At 31.2% G+C, this 20,211-nt stretch overlaps 2 protein-coding genes across 2 annotated transcripts; both read left to right on the top strand.

The window, feature by feature from the left end:
- Nucleotides 1–1,438: 1,438 nt before the first annotated feature.
- Nucleotides 1,439–9,469, top strand: LOTGIDRAFT_62291 (hypothetical protein; the record flags this gene model as incomplete). Its single annotated transcript, XM_009061685.1, has 13 exons — nt 1,439–1,562; nt 2,058–2,207; nt 2,593–2,705; nt 2,967–3,074; nt 3,352–3,411; nt 3,790–3,915; nt 4,153–4,227; nt 4,415–4,659; nt 4,990–5,170; nt 5,385–5,537; nt 7,100–7,344; nt 8,325–8,516; nt 9,274–9,469. Coding segments are annotated over 13 exons (1,968 nt in total), but the record flags the coding sequence as incomplete, so codon positions are not given.
- Nucleotides 9,470–10,770: 1,301 nt separating this feature from the next.
- Nucleotides 10,771–19,755, top strand: LOTGIDRAFT_105959 (hypothetical protein; the record flags this gene model as incomplete). Its single annotated transcript, XM_009061728.1, has 20 exons — nt 10,771–10,942; nt 11,448–11,554; nt 11,871–12,083; nt 12,393–12,616; nt 12,729–12,780; nt 13,018–13,148; nt 13,512–13,731; nt 14,025–14,093; nt 15,042–15,131; nt 15,282–15,398; nt 15,566–15,784; nt 16,055–16,268; nt 16,712–16,913; nt 17,178–17,324; nt 17,535–17,752; nt 17,902–18,060; nt 18,378–18,576; nt 18,666–18,764; nt 19,027–19,244; nt 19,544–19,755. Coding segments are annotated over 20 exons (3,282 nt in total), but the record flags the coding sequence as incomplete, so codon positions are not given.
- Between the last annotated feature and the right edge of the window lie 456 nt (nt 19,756–20,211).

Here is a 20,211-nt window from a genome sequence, read left to right on the forward strand (position 1 = left end):
TTTATTTAGCAATATTGAACTTATTTTTATCGTCTGTCTATAACACTCTATGGATATTTGTGAACAACATTTATAGAAAGATCAGGAAAGAATGACACAATGTGATTTTTTTACAAATCACATTTCAACAATATTCTAATTTGCCTATGAATTTAAATATTACAGTGAAGCAGTCAGGTTTCTCATTTGCTTTATTGCCAGTCTGTTTGTTAAAATATCTAAGGGCAGTGAAAATGTTGAACTACAATCTGTAGGCTACTTTACACTGATCTTTAATCAATTCAATGTTTGGGAGAATTCCCCAGTCACTACTACTGCATCTGGAGACCCTAAAGACATGTTTGACATATCTCAACACATGGTCATATTGTCATTGTTATCTTTACCTTGATGACTTGTGTATTTCGTTAGCAACCAATTTAACCTCTTCAGAGACAAATTTGTAGACATATTTTTAATGATATTGCAAAACTGGTTGATCTTTACCTGTTAGCCTAATGATTATCCTAGCCTCTTCAAGTGATCAAAACTGGAAATCCTTGTAAAAGTTATTAATCGAAATCAAGAATGAATTGAAATTCAAAACAACATTTGTATGGTGGCCTCTCATACCTTTTCGGGTTATTTCTCTTTTCACCATCTGTAAAAAAGAAAGCTCTAGCGGCTGCTATAAGTTTTTGCCATGTGGATGATTAGGAAGGTTTTCTAACTAACCCTTACTTGGTCTTGAATATTATAACCTTCAAATGACAGAAGCTGGTGAGAATCAGTTTTAGACTAGGTCTGTAGTGAAGTTGAATGTACATATTCGAACTCAGTATTATGAGGTTAGAAATGTTAAAAATGGCCATTACTCAATATTGACTAAAAGAATAATGTAAATCAAAATATTACCCCAACCAAACAAAATGTAGGTCTAAAATTTTCACTGGCTGTATGTATTGAAATTTAACCTTACATAGTTCTAACCTCCCAGTGCTTAGAATTAATTTTTGGAATTCTTATTTTAGCCATGGCTTCAGGAGGGAGTGAAAAAGAAGTGAATCCTGTAATGGACTATGTGAGTGTGACTAATAAATCACAGCTAACAGCTGATACAGAAGAATTGATCAAATCTCTACACATGGATCCTTATGATGAGGATGAAGTAAGTTTCAGTTTTATTGATGTGGTTTAAGCTTATTATGTTCTGGAATTTGTGTTGATATAATATTCCACCGGTACAAATTCAAAAATTGTTTTCCTCAGGATCTGAAAATCTGAAATAAATAAAGCTTTTAGCTGTACCTAAACTTATTTAACAAACAATTGAAAAAAAAAATCACAGAAAATATTAAATTGTAAGCTTATGCAAATCGAAATATCTCAGGTGCAATTTATTCTGTATTCAGATGGATTTATTTGGATTTTGTCACTTAATTTACTGCATCTTCCTTTGCAGACTGAACTACGATTTCTACATTCCAAACCAACATGTTTTATTGTTGTTGGTAAACCTGGTAGTGGTAAAACTAGTCTAGCCAGAAGATTAGCTTTGGAATGGAAGTGTGAATTGATCAATGGTAAGAAGAAATAATGGCCTTTTGCAAATCTATGCTCTTTCATAGCTGTATAATGATAAACCAAATTATTGAAGCATGTTAAACAACAGCCGGATATACTTTTCAATCCTAACCAGACAAATTCTATCATGTTTTCTGAGAGACATAGCTACAAACATTGTCTTGTGGCAGTCCCATGGTAATTTATACCCAACTTATACCATGACCACAGTTCTATAGTTTCATTAGTTTGCAAGTTTGCATTAGTATTTCTATAATTTTGCTGTCCTGGCAAAATTACACTATAGCACACTGCATCCTTGAGTCCAGTTGAGAAGAAAAGGGGAAGGATAATTTCATTTCAATTTGAGAAAAATGATGTTCTTCTCATAATAAATTTGTGACATCACTCACACTGTCAATGAACATAATTTCTTGAATAGTGAGCTGTAAAAAAATATCCTACAGGTACCGTAATTTTAATTGACAAAAACACAATTTTTTTGTATTTTTCAGCCAGTGAATTGATTAATCAGAATATTGAATTACAAAGTGATATGGGTATAAAGTTTACAGAAATATTAAATAGAGGTGAAGCTATACCAGAATCATTAGTTATTAAAATGATTGAAAATAAAATCAACTCTCCAGAAGTAGCTCATCATGGTAATTAATCTTATTTATTTATTTTATTAACTTTTCACTACTGCTTAACTTCTGTAATAGAACTTGAAAGATGTTTATGCTCATCTTGCTGTTGTAAAAGGGGCAATATTTGCAGGGTTAGGAATTGATACATGTTTTAGAAGGAATACTGGTGATTTTTTTTTTACAAGGAATCTACTTTTGTTGTACCATTATTCTTGAATATGTTGAGCTCTATGAAAAAAAAATTGATTGTACTTTTTGATTCTGTCAAAATTTCTCTCATACTGCGTTGTGTGATAATTAACCCAAACTGAAGTAGAAAACTAGGACAGTTAACTTTTTTTTCAACAGGAACAGAAAAAGTGACATTTAATTTATTTTTCATTGAATTTCTCTATTGTAGGTTATGTACTGGATGATTTCCCATCTATATCAGAATCTTATTTGAGTGTTAGAGATCAATTAGAACTTGTTAAAAATTGGAAATTACGGCCAGATTTTATCATCAATATAAAGGTATTTGGCTTTTACAAATACACAAATTTCTTTTTTTAATTATTACATGTTTGACAATCATATCTAACTGGGGCCTCAAAATGTCATTTTATTTTTCGCTAATCAACCTTTTGAGGTTTTTCACTGGATTCATACCATTTATAGCTAGGTCAATTGGAAATACAACTTATTCAAAAATTCACCAGATTTTCACAGCGAAACTGATGAAATTTACCAAATATGTTTTGGAAAACCACTTGTTCATGTTACTGTGTATTTTAGATCCCTGATAAAGATATAGAGAAAAGAAGAATTGGACAGAAAGTTGATCCTGTAACTGGTGATGTTTATACTAAAGATGTTTATGCTCCAGATAAATCACTGAAAATGGTAATAATATCTATAACATAGTATTGTCAAAAAGTTGTCAATGTAATAAAAGGAATGCCAGATTTAGGAAAGAAATTTCTGAGTGCCAAACACATAGTAAAATAAAAATCTAGTTTTAGCGGAAAACAGGCTCATTCTTGCTTGAAACATATTATTTTGACTTTGTCTTCGATTTTGAGTTTATTTGAAAAGGAAAAAAATATATGATAATTTTGATTTTTTTTTTTATAAATAAGCTTACATCAAATTTTTTTCTAAGAAAATATAAATGTTGTAGATGTCTGATAAAGAAGGGGAAGAAGAAGGTGAAGAGGAAGAAGAAGAGGGAGATGAAGAAGTTGGTGAAGAGGTAAACACTTTTTCTTGGAAAAAATTTCACGTCAAATTTTTTTAAAAGGGTTGTGCCTTATTTTTAGTAAATGGCAGAAATTTCTTGGAGGAAAGGAAGGGGTGCAAGTTATACATGCTAGAGCACTATATTTACAATTATACAGAAGCTTTATATGTTTAAGGTACTTGTGGCTAAAACATGTATTCCATGGCTTGTTAACAGGCTGGATTTGAAATCCCATGTACTGTAGACTGTGGTTTATATCAAAGGATGGAAAAAAAAAGGGCAAATTATTGCACTAGCCTATCAACGATATGTACATTTGTCTAGCAAAGGGCAGAGAGATTTTCAATTTTATTACAAAAAGACCATTACATTTTTCAGGAAATTGAAGATGATTCTTTACCAAGTGAGATACTAGGAAGATTAATAATAAGACCAGAAGATTTAGAACAACAAGTCGATGAAAATATTCTCAAATTTAAAAACAATATGTTGAGAATTTTAGAGGTAAGCCAGAATACGTCACTATAGTTGAGCAATAATATTATTGGACGTTAATTGCTCTTTGTGGCAATTTTTAAGAGATCATCACAAATTTTGTTATATATACTTTTAATTTATAAGTGTTATTAGATTAAGTCAGTAAGGGAAAGTCAAGGCATTTCTTAAAAAAAAGTGAAACCTTGATCAGTTAAAAAATATGTTGAAATGCAAAGAATATTTTACTGTTGTCTTGAATTTTAGGACTATATGGCAGATCATGATCAACAATTTTTAATTGAAATGGATGGTAACCAGAATAATGCTGTTCTGTTTAAGGTAAGAACACAACTGATCTTTGGAATTTGGAACTTCAATTGTGTCCATTAAATTGTTATTACAGACATAGTACATGCAATGGGCTGGACTAAAGATGTCAATCAAAACATGTTAGACATAAAAACTTTATTTTCTAATGTAAAACTTCATTCATTTCATTATACTATTAAGAAAAAATTTTTTTCAGCAATTATTAATGAGACTAGGATGTTTTGTGTTGAGAACAGCTGCTGTACCAATCAGACTGTGGGACCCTGAAGATCCTGAAGAGATTAATGAAGATATTGATACAGATGAATTAATGAGACAATTAGCTCCCAAACAGATGATAGCTCCTAGACATAGATGGAGACGTAGTAGATGGCTGAAAAATTGTCCTGTAGCTTTATTTGAAGGCAATATGGTACCAGGAAAACCCGAATTTGCTGTTAGGTTAGTTTACCTTTAATAATACCTTGCAACTTTTCTTCTTTACATTATATTATCATCTTGCCACAAAAGGCTTCCTGGACCATAATTTTGTATTTACAGTGAATATGCAAGTTTGGACTAAGAGCACTAGGCAGTTCAGTGATAGAGTATAAAAGTTTTTTGCTTTCATATACTCATAGGCTCTGTTTAATTTTCTCATAGGTTCCATTCAATTTCCACATAGGCATTATTTAATTTCCACATAGGGTCTGTCCAATTTTCTCATTGTTTCACTGCATTTCAATATAAATAGCTTCATTTTCATCTAATTACCTTATTTTCTATTTCTAGTTTTCTGGACAAGATATATTGTTTATCAAGTGCTGAAGCTATGGAGAAGTTTTTAAAGAATCCTAGACCATATTTACTACCTCCTCAACCTAGACCACCATGTAAATTATCAATCTTAGGTCCACCATTATCTGGAAAAACAACCTTATCTCATTTACTGGCTAATAAATATAGTGCAAAGGTAGGTTATCTTTTAGCATTTCTATTTTTTCATGAGACAGCAGTGGACAATTGAGCTCATTTGCAGATGTTTTCATATATGGATTTAAAATATGCATACAGGACAAATTCAGACCATCTTGATCGGTCAAATTCCCCAAAAAACAAGTTTAAAGATGTTAGTTTCCCAGGGTAATTAATACTACTAAATGAATTTACTATGAACTGAATTTTAGGTTATAGATGTAGATGAATTGATGAAACCTAAATTACTAGAAGAACATAAGAATCATCTACAGAAGGTACGAGATGACACTACAGAAACAGCTATTTTTACTGTTAAAGCTAGATTAAAGGAACAGTTAGAGGCTGAGAGAGAAGGTGAGTTTGTTGAGTTTTTCATAAAATCTATATAAAAGTAAATGTTTTAAACTCTAAAGGCAAATTAGAAATCTCAGAATTAGACATAAACCACAAAGTACCAGTATCTTTAATGTCTTGAAATATGAATACCGGTACCAGTATTTTGGAATATAATCTTGAACATTCAGGTCAACTTTTGATATTCATTTTATTAATAGCAGTTTTGTGGCTTTTTTCTTTATTAATGTGTTATTATTAATTTATATATAGACCTTATGAATAGTGGAATCCCTTTTAAATGATTCATAATTTATTTCCTTGTTTAATTGTTAAATAGACATTATATTAGCAATATATTAAAGGTTGGAAATAATTTGACAAACAAAAATTAAAACTCCCATTATTACAAATGAAATCATCTGAATAACAAATGAGATGATATGAAATGAATGGAGTTTTACATCCTTCTATTCTGCACCTTATTGGCTAATGAAAATTGGCAACGCCCAACTGTCTTGGGATCTTTGCACATCATGCACATCCTCTGAGTAAGAAGCATTGCATTATATAAATTGATGAATTCAAGTCTAGTAAGAAAAAAAACACTCAAATTATTTCCAACTTTATCTGTATAATGATGTAGTCAGATTATGTGGTGTTGTGAGTGAAATGTATTCCCTTTATGTTGTCTTGTATAATTTTCATCCAATCATATCATTATATTAGCTGAATTAGAAGCGAAAGCAGCGGCTGAGGCTGCAGCAGAGGAGAATGAAGATGGTGAAGAAGGTGAAAATGGTAAAACTAATGGTATCTTCATACTAACATAGCATTATCAATATCATATTGAATATGGCTCATTATATTAAAGAAAAATTGTCAAATTCAAAGGCCTTTTTTAAGAATCATGAAAATATACTTTTAATCCTGCTTAATATTTGACAATGATCCACAAGATTATACAATACTTTTGATGACTGGGAAAAGAAAAATATATAGAAATATTTTATAAAAGCCATATTGATATGATTTTATCAACATTTTCATAGAAAGTATTTACACACTGATACTAGTCATTTTTACAGCACTCATTTCATTTTACAGATTTCAAATTTTACTGTGCACATTTCTCATATATTTCAGCTTTCTATCCTGACATATTTCTTCTTTCTATCCTGACATTTCATCTTTCCATCCTGACATTTCATCTTTTTATCCTGACATTTCATCTTTCCATCCTGACATTTCATCTTTCTATCCTGATATTTCTTCTTTCTATCCTGACATTTCATCTTTCCATCCTGACATTTCATCTTTCTATCCTGACATTTCTTCTTTCTATCCTGACATATTTCATCTTTCTATCCTGACATATTTCATCTTTCCATCCTGACATTTCATCTTTCTATCCTGACATTTCTTCTTTCTGTCCTGACATATTTCAGCTTTCTATCCTAAAATCTTTCTACTATCTATCCTTCAATCTATTTAAGCTTTTTTTTTTACTTCAAGCTTTCTGCTCTATTTCAGCTTTTTATCATACTACATTATGTAAACTCTCTATTTTCTATCATCTTCTTGGTTTAAGCTATTTCTCATTCTACATCATGTCTATAAAGCTTATTTTTGTCTATCTTTTAGTTTATTTAAGCTTTTTATCTGTCTATATTTTGTAGCTTTCTATCCTCTGTCTTCTGCTCTTTGTAAGCTTCTATCTTTACTCTCCATCAATCTACCTTTTTTAGTCTATTTAAGCTCTTATCATTCTACATTATTTAAGCTTTCTTTTCCCTATCTTTCATATCCATTAAGCTTATTATTTCTTAACATTATGTAACTATTCTTTCATTCCACTCTATTTAAGCTCTTAAGATTTGTAATAAATGTTTTAAGCTTTCTTTTTCCATCTTAATTCATCCTAGATATTCCTAAATATTTTCCTTGATTTTTTGTATTGATAATTGTTTGATGTTGTTGTGGTTTTGATGAATATAAGATACTACATTAGATATATGTAAAGTGGTTCATGATTTTCATTTAATAAAGCTTTTATATAGTGATATATTATATAATCTGTGATATATTCTGTAGTAATTAATTTATATTGTAACATGATATGGTATCTATTGAATGAAATGTATAATTGTTGTGTAATATGGAATTATTTTCTTTTCCAGATGAAGATGAAAATGATGAGGAGAAACCTGAAACAGGTAGGTTTTGAAATATTTTCTGTCTAGTAGATTAACATGATGGTTATGTTTTTCCTTCATGACATTTTATTTTTAAGGTTTTTGAGTTTTGTTGATTGGTTTATCTTAAAACAAGTGTTAATAGATTTTTAAGTGCAGTTTTTAAAAGAAAATTGTATTTCTTTATTATTTTAGATTCTCCTAAAACAGAAGAAAAACCAGCTGAGGATCCTCCTGGTAAGTATATGCTGTTCTAAATTTATCTTCTAAAGAATACTTTGATTTGCAAAGACCAAAAATTACCATACCATTTTAAACTTGGTCACTATCCGAATGATGTCCAGTTTTGATGGAATATCAGGAATGTGAATCCATTATACAGACTTGGACCAAAGATTGATATTACATCCACATACCATCTTCAATAAGCTTTTTAGTGTTTAGTGGTTTGATGGTAAAGTTTTGAGTGAAATCCAATTGAAAGACCTTGCCTTATCTTTGACTTTGTATCAAAAACTCAGACCATCTTCAATAACAAAAGCTTCTTAGTGTTTTGGTGAGAAATGTGCTCGTAAATGGAATGATTATATACTTTGTAGAGAGTTCTGTACAGCCTGAAAGTGTTAAAGATAAAATCATAGAACCAGAAGTTGATGCCACTCATCCTGAAGTTGTAGCTATAGTTGAAGCTGCTGTGAAAGAAGCTGAAAAACAAGATGTCCTACTACAACCAGAAATATATATAGAGGCTATGGAGGCTGCTATTAAAGATGCTGAACGAGAATTAAAAAAGAAAAATCCAGAAGGAGCTATGTAAGTTGTTCCATCATGTTTCATGAAAAGAATTTACTGCTATTACTTTTCTGCTGATTTCGCTCACAAAGACATGCAGTATGCACTGAGTTGAATTCTGCCAAGGCTGTGGCATTAGTCTACTCTTTTTTTTATTGATTTCAAGATGCCCTTAGCACATAGAACACCATGTCATGTCAGATTTCAGGATTGAGAAGTAAGTGTAAAATGGGAGGATCTTTTTGGATAAATATTTCTGGCATATAGAAAATAATCTGTGTGTGATCTACACACATTAGTTATATCAAAATTTGAATTGTAGTCTAATCCTTCTGGATTCCTCATACGACCATCTTTTTCATGAGCAAAATAATGAACCAAAAGCTGGAGAGTTTCCACATCACTTAAATTTATTCTCAGTTTATCTAGATTGTGAAGATGATAAATATAATCTATATTCTAGAGTTTATCTAGATTGTGTAGATGATAAATATAATCTACATTCTAGTGTTTATCTAGATTGTGTAGATGATAAATGTAATCTTTATTTTAGAGTTTATCTAGATTGTGTAGATGATAAATGTAATCTATATTCTAGAGTTTATCTAGATTGTGTAGATGATAAATATAATCTATATTCTAGAGTTTATCTAGATTGTGTAGATGATAAATATAATCTATATTCTAGAGTTTATCTAGATTGTGTAGATGATAAATATAATCTATATTCTAGAGTTTATCTAGATTGTGTAGATGATAAATGTAATCTATATTCTAGAAATGGAGGTTGGATATTAGATAATTTCCCCAATACAAGAGATCAATGGGCTGTTTGTATTGAGAAGAATATTCTCCCAGATGATGTTATTATATTAAAAGATAACAGTGAAAATGGAGTATGTCTAATGGAGAGATATTATAATCAAAATAAAACTGAAATTGATGAATTAATGAATGTACGACTTGAAAAAGAAAATGCTGAGCGATTGGCAAAAGAAGCTGAAAAGAGGTTGGTCAATTTGATTAGATTTTGATCTTGACTAAATGGTGATGTTTGTGTGCTGTGCAATCTATATTAATATTCTAGTTCTGCAATGCATCATGCTCAAATGTTATTCTCTTGGCTAATGTTAACTTCTGCCTCTGCTTTTGATATAATCTGCATCTGTATTTTTGTTGATTTCTGCAACTGAATTTTTCCATTCTCCATTTCTCAATGGTGCTAAAATTTTAGTGCATAAACCACTATGATTAGTGATGAAGCTCAATCTGATTCCTTAAGTTTTATTTTTACCATTTCAGAGCTCAAGAAGAATTAGAAAAGAAGTTAGCAGAAGAAGCTGCTGCTAAAGAGAAAGAAGATGATGAAGAGGGAACAGAAGGAACTGAAGGAACAGAAGGTAAATTTGTCTCAAGAATTGACAATTTCAATTGAGTAGCCTAAATGTTTAACTTTTCTGTTTGTATCCCAAACAAACTGTAGCGATATATTTGTGGTTTTAGTAATATCTATCTTATTTAACGTTTTGAGAATGCCTGTCATTGTTGCTAAATTTTGGGTGATAATTTGATTATATCTATGACCAGGTGAACCTGAAGCAGAACCAACAACTAATGAGCAACAATCAGATAATGGTGATGAAGAAAGAGAGACACCTACTGGAGAGAACTCTAAAGGTAACTAACTTAATCAGAACAGAATAGAATCTAAATACTTGACCGTGTTTCAATATCAAACAACCAATTTTGGTGTTTAATTTTCATCTATTTTCTGCAACCTGTGTTACTTTTACTCAATATATTCAAAGTACTTTATATTCCTAAAGAGATCAACCTGGTTTAACCCATTTCCATTTTATTTCTGCCAGAAGAACTAGAAGCTGATGTGAAACAGGAAGAGGTTAAAGAAGAAGATGTTTTACCAGCAGAGGTAGGTGTTTAGTTACAAGCCAGATTTTTTATCAAGTTTTCTATATGTTTCTAAGTAACTGCTGAGGCCAATGCAATAATAAACAATCTAAATCTGTGTTCGAAAAGCAAATCTCGGAATCTAGAAAATTTGGCAATGATTTTGAAAAACTCTCTTATGGAATGGCAAGCACATTTTTTTTTTTTTTTTTATAATTCAAGTTACACTACCAGAGTGTTTGAATTTCATGTGGCTGAAATTGTTAAATTTCTGTTAAGAAAGTTTCGATACTAGAAAGTCTGGCCCATATTAAATGCTATTCACCTTTTATAAACTGATGACTGATTTATATTTTAGCCTAGTGTACCTGATGGTCCAGAAATGGATGGATTTAAACAGAAAATAAGAGATTTTGAGAAGGAATTTCCATCTGTACAGGCTACTATAAGCGGGAATACCTTAGTAGAACCACTAGTTATTGATATAGAGGAGGGTGCTGTAGAAGATGTTCTTCAAAATACAGTCAAAAAAGTAGAAGGTTTGTTTAATTATGATAATTAGTTTAATCTTTAATTTTTACACCTGGAAATCTTGACATCTTAAGGGTATACAAGTTAGGTTTCAAATTTTAACCATTTATCCAGAAGCTCAATATCTCGCTGATAGATGGAATCAGATGATTATAGAATTAACAGAACGTTCCATAAAACAATTTGTTGTTCAGAATTAAAACAGATGGAACCTGTTCAGAACTCTCCAATCGAGCGCCACCTATATGATGAGAAACCTGCTTGTTTGATAGGGAGTCTAAGATCAATCATGGTAGAGATCTGGTATTGATATTGATGTTTAATTTCTAGAACCTTTAAGATATCAATCATGGGAGAGATCTGGTATTGATATTGATGTTTATATTTCTAGAACCTTTAAGATATCAATCATGGGAGAGATCTGGTATTGATATTGATGTTTATATTTCTAGAACCTTTAAGATATCAATCATGGGAGAGATCTGGTATTGATATTGATGTTTATATTTCTAGAACCTTTAAGATATCAATCATGGGAGAGATCTGGTATTGATATTGATGAAGAAGATGAAGATAATGAAAATGATATTCCTGAAGAAGAGGAAGAAGAAGCTGAAGAGGTAATGTTATATTTTATTAGTAAATGTTATGATCCTACTTATATTATAAGTACTTGGTAACTTTGTAAAATATCTACATGTACAGGTATTTGTAGTAATTTGTGGTGTATCGACTGTCATTGCTATCAAGCATTAATGAAATCCCAATTCCTGTAAAATATATACATTCTACTTTTTGTTGCCCCCAATTTCATGTTTTGAGGTTGATTTTTTTTCACACTATTCTTGTTTGATTGAAGCTTGATCGCACTATTAATTGGTTTAATTGTTCCTTCCATTTTGCCTGTGAAAAATAGTATTAATAAATGTTTTACAGGAAGAAGATCCAAGTCGTGGAAAGAAGAAACATCTTGGAGAAACCAATCATTTCTGTTGTGTCAGTCTAAAAGAGAACAATGTATTGGCACCGGGTAATCCTGAAACTGCTGCCATGTACAGAGAAAAGATTTATTATTTTACCTCTATTGAAAATAAGGACAAATTCTTAGAAAATCCTGCTTATTATCTTCCAAAAACTAAAACACCTGAGGTTAGTTTTTAATCTTAGTCTTATCTTGATTCTTTTTTATCTAATTTAGGATCAATAGAATCATAAGGTTAATTTTATAATGATATTTGTGGAATATTGTTGCCATAGAAGACTTCTATTAGAAGTATATCTTAGATATATGTGCTCCATTAAAACCTGTAGTACACAGGGCCTTGGTTGAATGTCCTATCCTAACAACTAGATGCTTTTCCATGTCAATCTGTCTGGATCAAACCCTGGACCTTCAAATTAAAGAGGAAGCATCCTAACTAAATGAATGATTGCTAATGATATTAATGTTTTTTTCAGACTCCACCAATAAGATTAATGATATTAGGTCAGAAAGGCGCTGGAAAAACGTTACATGGTCGTCATCTAGCTAAAAAACTGGGCCTATTTCATATCTCATTTCAAGATAGATTACAAGAATTGATTATTAGTAAAACTAAACGTAAGATAGGACCAGAATTTGAGGAAGAACCAGATCCAGTTGAAGAAGAGGAAGAAGAGGAAGAAAAGGAAGAAGATGAAGAGTAAGTTTATATATGAAAAATCATGTGGAAGATATTTTTTCTTGTCGTTGACTGCAGATGACTGTTCATATAAATTTGATAATTAACAGTGACAATATTTTATCATTTATAGGAATGAAGGAGCTATAATAGCACCTGATGGATCAACAGTTGATGTACCAGAAGTTGAACCAAAAGAATCTGCAGTTGAAAATGAGGTTTGTCAACAAAAAAACGCTATCTTTCAACTAAACTAGAAAGAAAAATTTCTACCTTGAAATAATATCTGGTTCCATGGCACTTGTTTTCAATTGTTGAATGTTATTTGAAAGCAAATCATGTTTTGTAGAAGAAAATTGCTTTTATTTGATCCTGTATTGCTGATATGTGGCTCAATAGAATGTTTTACTGTTTATGTGTAGGAAGAAGAAAGTGAACCAGAATTAACAGAAGATGAGGAAGCTATCAAAGCTAACCTAGAATCTGACGAACCTTTACCAGCTGAAGTTTTAGACAACATCTTACCAGCATGGTGGCATAAAGAACCTTTCAAGTAAGTTTCCCATAAGTATGCATTTTGTTACACTGTATTCTGTGGGCTACCAAGTTGATCTGATGTAGGTGCTCTTCACTGCTTATTCATGATGGTCTTTGAACTTAAATTTAGGATTTCGCCAATTTTAATCAATCAAATCCATAGATTCAAATTTTAAAATCCAATCCTTCAATTTGATATGGCCATCTTCACAGTATGTAAAACTCCATTCATTTCAATTCCTTAGCAATTCCCTATCAATTGATGATACAAAAGGCTTGATACACAGGGCTTTTGGCGTGTTAGATAATTTTATTGAGTTGACACCATTGTGTGGACTAATTTAAGTCTGGTTAAACATGACTATTGTTGATATTTTAGATCTACAGGGTTTATATTGGAAGGTTTTCCACGAACTGGAGATGAAGTTAGATATTTAGCTGATATGGGTTTATATACTGATGCATCTATTATATTATCTGTAAATGATGCTGACGTAATAGGGCGTTTATTACCACCTAAACTTGATGCCTGGAAAATAAAACGAGATAAACGACTGGCCATTAAAGAAAAACGTAAACAAAAGGCAAAAAAGAAGAGGGTAAGGATCAATTACTTCAGACATTAATGAATGTTTACAATTACAACGGCAATTAGTAGTGTTTGAAGATTTGGTTTCTGTGGTATCAGAAGTAGGTCCATGACTTTCATATCATAGTGTCAAATTTTGTCATTTTATTTTAGTTTACCAGATATTAAGCATAAATGAAACTTTTGTTGTTCATCAAGAAAGTAATTTCATGGGTGCTCTGTGTTGTGATCTCCACCTTTTTAACTGTAATAGAGTATAAAATACCTTTAATTATGATGAGTGAATAATTTTGATTTTAACAGGAAGCGGCTATACAGAAGAGAAGAAATGAATTATTAAGAGAAAAAGAGGAGAGAAGATTAGAACGCAAGGTAATTTACTTTTATATTTTAAACAAAATAATTCTCCTTTTCTTGTATTCATGGAAAATACTCTTTCATTTATTTTTTATCCTTATGTTTCTATAAGTTTCAAGCTGTGTTATGTGTTTAAATGAATTTCTTCATTCACATTTTTTTTCACTCAGTCTACTGTCTTATTACAAACTTATTCTTATTCTTTCTTGTCAATTACATCCCCAACTCATCTTCTTTCTCTTTTTCTATTCTTTTCATTATCTGTTTGCTGTTGCTCTAAAAAACTGTAATATCTAATTCTTCTGTTCTTAATATATCTTCTATTCTTAATATATATTCTGTTCTTAATATATCTTCTATTCTTAATATATCTTCTGTTCTTAATATATCTTCTATTCCTCATACGCTTTATCCTGCTGTTAACTCTAATACTATATCTGCTGTTAACTCTAATACTATATCTGCTGTTGTATCCCACAGTTTCAAGCTAGATATAATGTTCAGGTAATTTCTAATTTCCTATTTTTCTTATTTGGATTTAGATTACAATTGACATAAATACTAACACTATTCTTTCCTAATAGGTAGGCCTATATCCATATCCAAACAAAACTATGTATGGTTCTTACATGAAAATAACACACACGAATGTAGTGCAAAATCATTTTGAATCTCTTCCTCTTCTTAATAAGTCAAATTTTTAAAAAGGGTATTATTTCCACACAGCCTTCAAATCACATTTCAAAACATTTCTAAATCTTTCAATGTGATTTGAAGGCTTGTTTGAAATATTAATACCTTTATCCCAATTTGACTTATTTAAGTCAAGGAAGAAATTGATATCACTGTTTTCTACCTTCCCCAAATGAAATGTAAATCATTAACACCAGAGTCTATTTGTTGTGCACTTAGAAGGACTTAAGTTAAAGTTGATGCTCTAATATTCAGGCTGATAGAGATGAGGATATTTCTGAAGAAGAAGAATTAGGGGAAGAAGAAGAAGTTGAAGAAGAGGAAGATGATATTGAAGGTGTTTTAGCTGAAGAATTTGAGGTAAATAAAATTCCATTATAATTGAATATTGTTTAAAAAAAAATTCCAATTGAACTCCTTATAGTTAAGGTAATGGTTTGCCATTTTTGGGGGATAATTTGAGTCTTGAATGTATTTTAATATATGGTAAACGTAAACTTGTTTCTCTAGGAAGAAGAAGGGGAGGAGGAAGAAGAAGAAGAATTAGAAGAAGATGCTATAGACAGAATAAGAAATGATTTAAATGAAGTTTATGATGCTGATACTAATAAACTGGACGGTGTACAGGTTGGAATTGTTAATTGTATTAAAATTCTTAAGGGATATACAATGAGTCTGAAATTTCCAGAATTGGGATTAAGCCCGGTATTGGCTTTATCATGAAAACCAAATTTAAAAGATAAAATTTCTTGATCCAAGATTTAACACAATGATATGTTAATTATCTTTTGCAGGAAACACTAACAGAAATATTAATCCCAAGACTAGAAGTTGATGGTGGAAGAAAACCTCACATTGTACGCTATATGTTAAATAAGAAATTACGCCCTTATGTTGAGTTCCGCCATAGTTTATTTGAAAGGGTTTATCCTATTGGTGAAAACCTTGCCCAACGTATGTTACAATACGGTTATAAGCAGCCCAGCAGATTTGGAAGATGGTGTCCTGTCAAGGTATGTAATGAAGCATTTTATATTAGAATAATTCATATTTTTCATCCATGCTTTCCCATGTCAGAAAAAACATCAAGTTATTCAGGCATTGATATTGACTTGAATTATAAGAACAATGACTTATTCAAGAATTGTCACATGCCGACTGAGGTCAAAACCCACAACCACCATTTATTAGACTAATCAAGCAACTGACATTTCAACACTCTAAATAACTATTCTATAGCCATCAGAAGAGATGATTCAAATGATGTTCAATATTTTTTATAGTTGAAAGATGGAGATTGTATTCAACCTATCAGTGGTCCAGGATACCCAACATATCCATGTATCTATAGACAACATATATATTATCTCTCATCACTTGAAGCTAGAAGTGAATTTATAGAAGATCCTATGACTTATCTTAAACAATCAACACCTAAACCAGTTGTTCCTATTAGACTAGCTGTTATTGGTCCACCTAAAGCTGGTAAAACATCATGTAAGTACAAGACAAGTAAGGAATAACTTCTCAGTCCATGGTGGATCCTTTGTAGACTAACAAATTTGTAATTTTGGATATCTGGATGAGCTTGTTTATAGTTCAGCTTTGTACAGATATTAAAAGTTACCATATGTCCAAAAATGGATCCTGCTCAACTCCAATTAAAAAAACGTGAGGAAATCAGATTAGTATATCACATCTGAGGAACTCTTAGGGTCAGATTTGTTGGGCAAGTTCCTAGTATGTTAAAATAAAAAAAGTTCAAAAAGGAGTACTCTAATGCTGATACAAAAGTTTTCCTCATTGCACAGTTTTGTCTGTTTTCATTAGCCCCTAGCTCTATCAGAAGAGTAAGAAGTAAATCTAGAATATTTATTAGACTAGAATATTTATTAGACTAGAATATTTATTAGACTAAAATTTTTTTTTTTTGATTATAGTAAGTAAAAGATTGGCTGAAGAATATGGATTATTGAGATTATCTATTGGTGAAGCATTAAGATTATTAATATCAAACCAACCACAATCAGAATTAGGTATCAAGATAACAGATTGTTTAAAGACTGGTGCTGTAGTACCTGATGAACTAGCTGTCCAAGCTTTAGAGATGTGTCTATTAGATATGAAATGTCAAACTAGAGGGTAAGGATCAAGTGTTATATTTTGTTATATAACATACCCCAAAGCATGAAGTAGTAAATTTAGAATTTTGGGAGAACCCCCTCAGACGAGGTAAGAGAGGCTTGCGACTATGACGCCTCCACAGAGTTGCCACATTTTGAGTTGTCCCCCCTTTGTGTCAGCTTGTACCCCCAGTCTCGGGAGGCTGGTGCACCACTGACAACTTGGCATAGCCACCGTAATTGCCTGAAACATTGATTGCACATAGCAACATTTTAATTGTAGGTATGTATTAGATGGATATCCACTAACTAAACATCAAGTTGAATTATTAACTGAGAGAAGTATAATACCAGTTCGTGTTGTAGAATTAGATATAGATAATAAAACAGTCATGGTTAGAGGAACTAAAGATAGAGTTTCAGAGGATAGGTTAGTATTATCCCTTTTTTATGATATTTTTGTCGCAATTGTAATCTAACAAGTTGCAGTTCCATTGCAGTTCCATTCTGAGGTTGTTATTTTCAATCAATGGAAGCAGGTCATGTAAGATCATTTTCTTCTTCTCATAACAATGACATATTGTGAGATAACCTGCTAGAAACTGGCATGGATATTTCAATACAAACTTTTTGTTTGTAGGGTCTACCCAATGCATGATAGTGCCCAGATTTTAGCCTCCAAATTAGCAGCTTATAAAAATAACATTGAGGAAGTCAGAAAATGGTATCAAGATGAACATAGAAATTATGTCAGTCTGCCTGGTGATGAATCAAAATGGTGGATATGGAATTCCGTGTTAGAAGTTTCTAAATCCAGTGTTTGTCAAATACAGACATATTTACAGAGCATTGCTGATGGTTAGTGATTGTTTTTATTCAATTTTCTAAATGTCAATTTTCCAATAGGGTGGTATTGGGTTAATCTACAGTGGGTAACGGACCATTCTATGGATTTCCGCATATTTTGCTCATATCACAGGTAATGATAATTTGTTTTTTTTCACCAGGCCAAGCAGCATCTATAAATGATATGTGTATAACACCTAGTGAGTTTGAAGATAGATTGGGTGATTATAATCAATATTGTCCTGTTAGTTTAGCTTTACATAATGAACTAATAGACTGTTCAACATCTAAATCATTACAATATGCTGCTGAATATAGAGGTAAATATTTCTATCAGTATATTTAAATCACTTTTTGCTATACAGAAGTCTACAAACTGACAAAACACATGGTTGAACCTACTAAATGGGTAGTTAATTATAGTTATTAGTACCAGTATTATTATTTTGATGTCTATACTATTATAATTACGGTTGGCTAAAACTGAAGGTAATCAAAAATTTTAAAATGGTGAAATTAAAGTTTCCAATGCTGTAAAAAAAATAAGACAAATTTGATTCTCCTAGAAGAGTTCCGAAGAGTTGGCATTCGTAGCACAATAGATTGTAGTCTGGAATATCTCACCAAATCATTTCAGGACATTACTATAAGATGGCAGGACAAAAAGAATTAGATCAGTTCCTAGCAACACCAGAGAAATTTATACCTCCATTGGCACCAAATAAATTACCAAGTCCAGAATTATTACCTAAACGTTGTCATGGTGATGAAATCAAGGACAAAACAATAGAATTAGAAGGCTATTGTCCAGTTACATATTATTGTGGTAAATGCAGGTATGTTTTTTCATTTGTTTTATTCAGAGGCATCATGTACTTAAAGGGGATGAATAAAATTTATGTATTTTGTTTGTTTTTTATTCTAGATATGAATATATTATACCTGGTAATCCTGAATTAGTAGTACGGTATAAAAATAAATATTACTCCTGTGCTACAGAAGAGAAATTATTACAGTTTATGAAGTAAGTTAATTACTTACTATCCACAGTCACTCAGAGCTTGCGTCTTATGGACAATGACTAGAAATTGTTTAATTTTTGCATCAGTTCCTCGTCAATATACATTTTCACAGGTTTTTCTGCTTCAGCCTAGCTTGCCCAATAGTGAGTGTTGTATTTGAACAAGTTTCATTAAAACAAGGCCCATTTCTAAAAATTTTACAGTACCCCATGCAACATAAAGCAACACCAAATTTTTACTTTTGTTAATTTGTTATTTGAATAGGTCACCAGAACAGTATTGTATACTAGAATTACCACATAAACTACCACCTAGAGAAGAACCATTACCTATTAATGCACTACCCATGTTAGGTTTCATGGAACAAACTGCAGCTTCAGCAATTATAACTTCACTAACATCAGTTGGTAACCTTAAACCTAAATATCCTTTCTTAACCTCCAGTAAATCAGCATTAGTTTATGTTGCTTATCATCTGAAAGGTACGTTTGAACTTTTGATATTCCTGTTTCTATTTTTTTTTTTTAAATCTTTATGCGAGCAAGTTATGCTGCTCTCAAACCATGAAGGTCCAGGGTTTAATCCTGGCATAGGTTGGGGTTATATCTTTTGATTTTGGTTAACCAAGGCTGTGCACGTTAAATAAACCACTACACTTTGAAATTGAAAAAAGGTAGGCTCATATGGCTGTCCTGGTATAATTTCCATCATTGCATACTACATGGCATTACCTGTCTTCATTGGGTGTAAAATATTCCTTTTCATTTCTTATTTATTTCAGCATTTAATCCAAGAAGTTCAGATTATGTGAGAAAGAAGTATAAAAAGAAATTAGAAAAGTTTGAAGAGACTTGTCATTTAATAAACTATCTAGGTGATCACATGACAGTAAGATATCGTGATCCTAATGATAGACCTTCAGACTTTGATAATAAACTGGAAACATTCTTTGCTTTACGTGGTATTGAACCAACATCAACATGGATTGCATAGATTATTAGGTAGCATTCAATCTAGCTAATCTTTATCTTATCTTAATGTATACTTTAACAAAATAAGTAATTCCCCACTTATGCATTGTTTAAAGGGAACCATCTGGGGCTCTTATTTGTGTCATCAAAATTTTGGTCAGATGTCTTTGGTAATACTATATAGAGGCTTTATGATAGACTCTGATTGAAAATTGATGTTGTCAGTATCCCTCATATACTTAAAAAACAAACCTACAATGCCTTTAAGAAAATATTATCTAAATGGAAAGAATTCTATGTTTTCAATGTCACAACAATAGAATATAACCAACCAAAGTTTTTTTTTTAAAATAGATGCCTCTAACATTTTAAGCCAAAATTTAAATTTAAACATCTTGAAATTTTGATAAATCTTTATTTCTTATTTTTATTTGTACATACTTTTTAATCTGTGTCTTGTTCAAAGCCAAAATAGTAC

This window comes from Lottia gigantea, assembly GCF_000327385.1.
Source record: "Lottia gigantea unplaced genomic scaffold LOTGIsca_5, whole genome shotgun sequence".
Lineage (NCBI taxonomy): Eukaryota > Metazoa > Mollusca > Gastropoda > Lottiidae > Lottia > Lottia gigantea.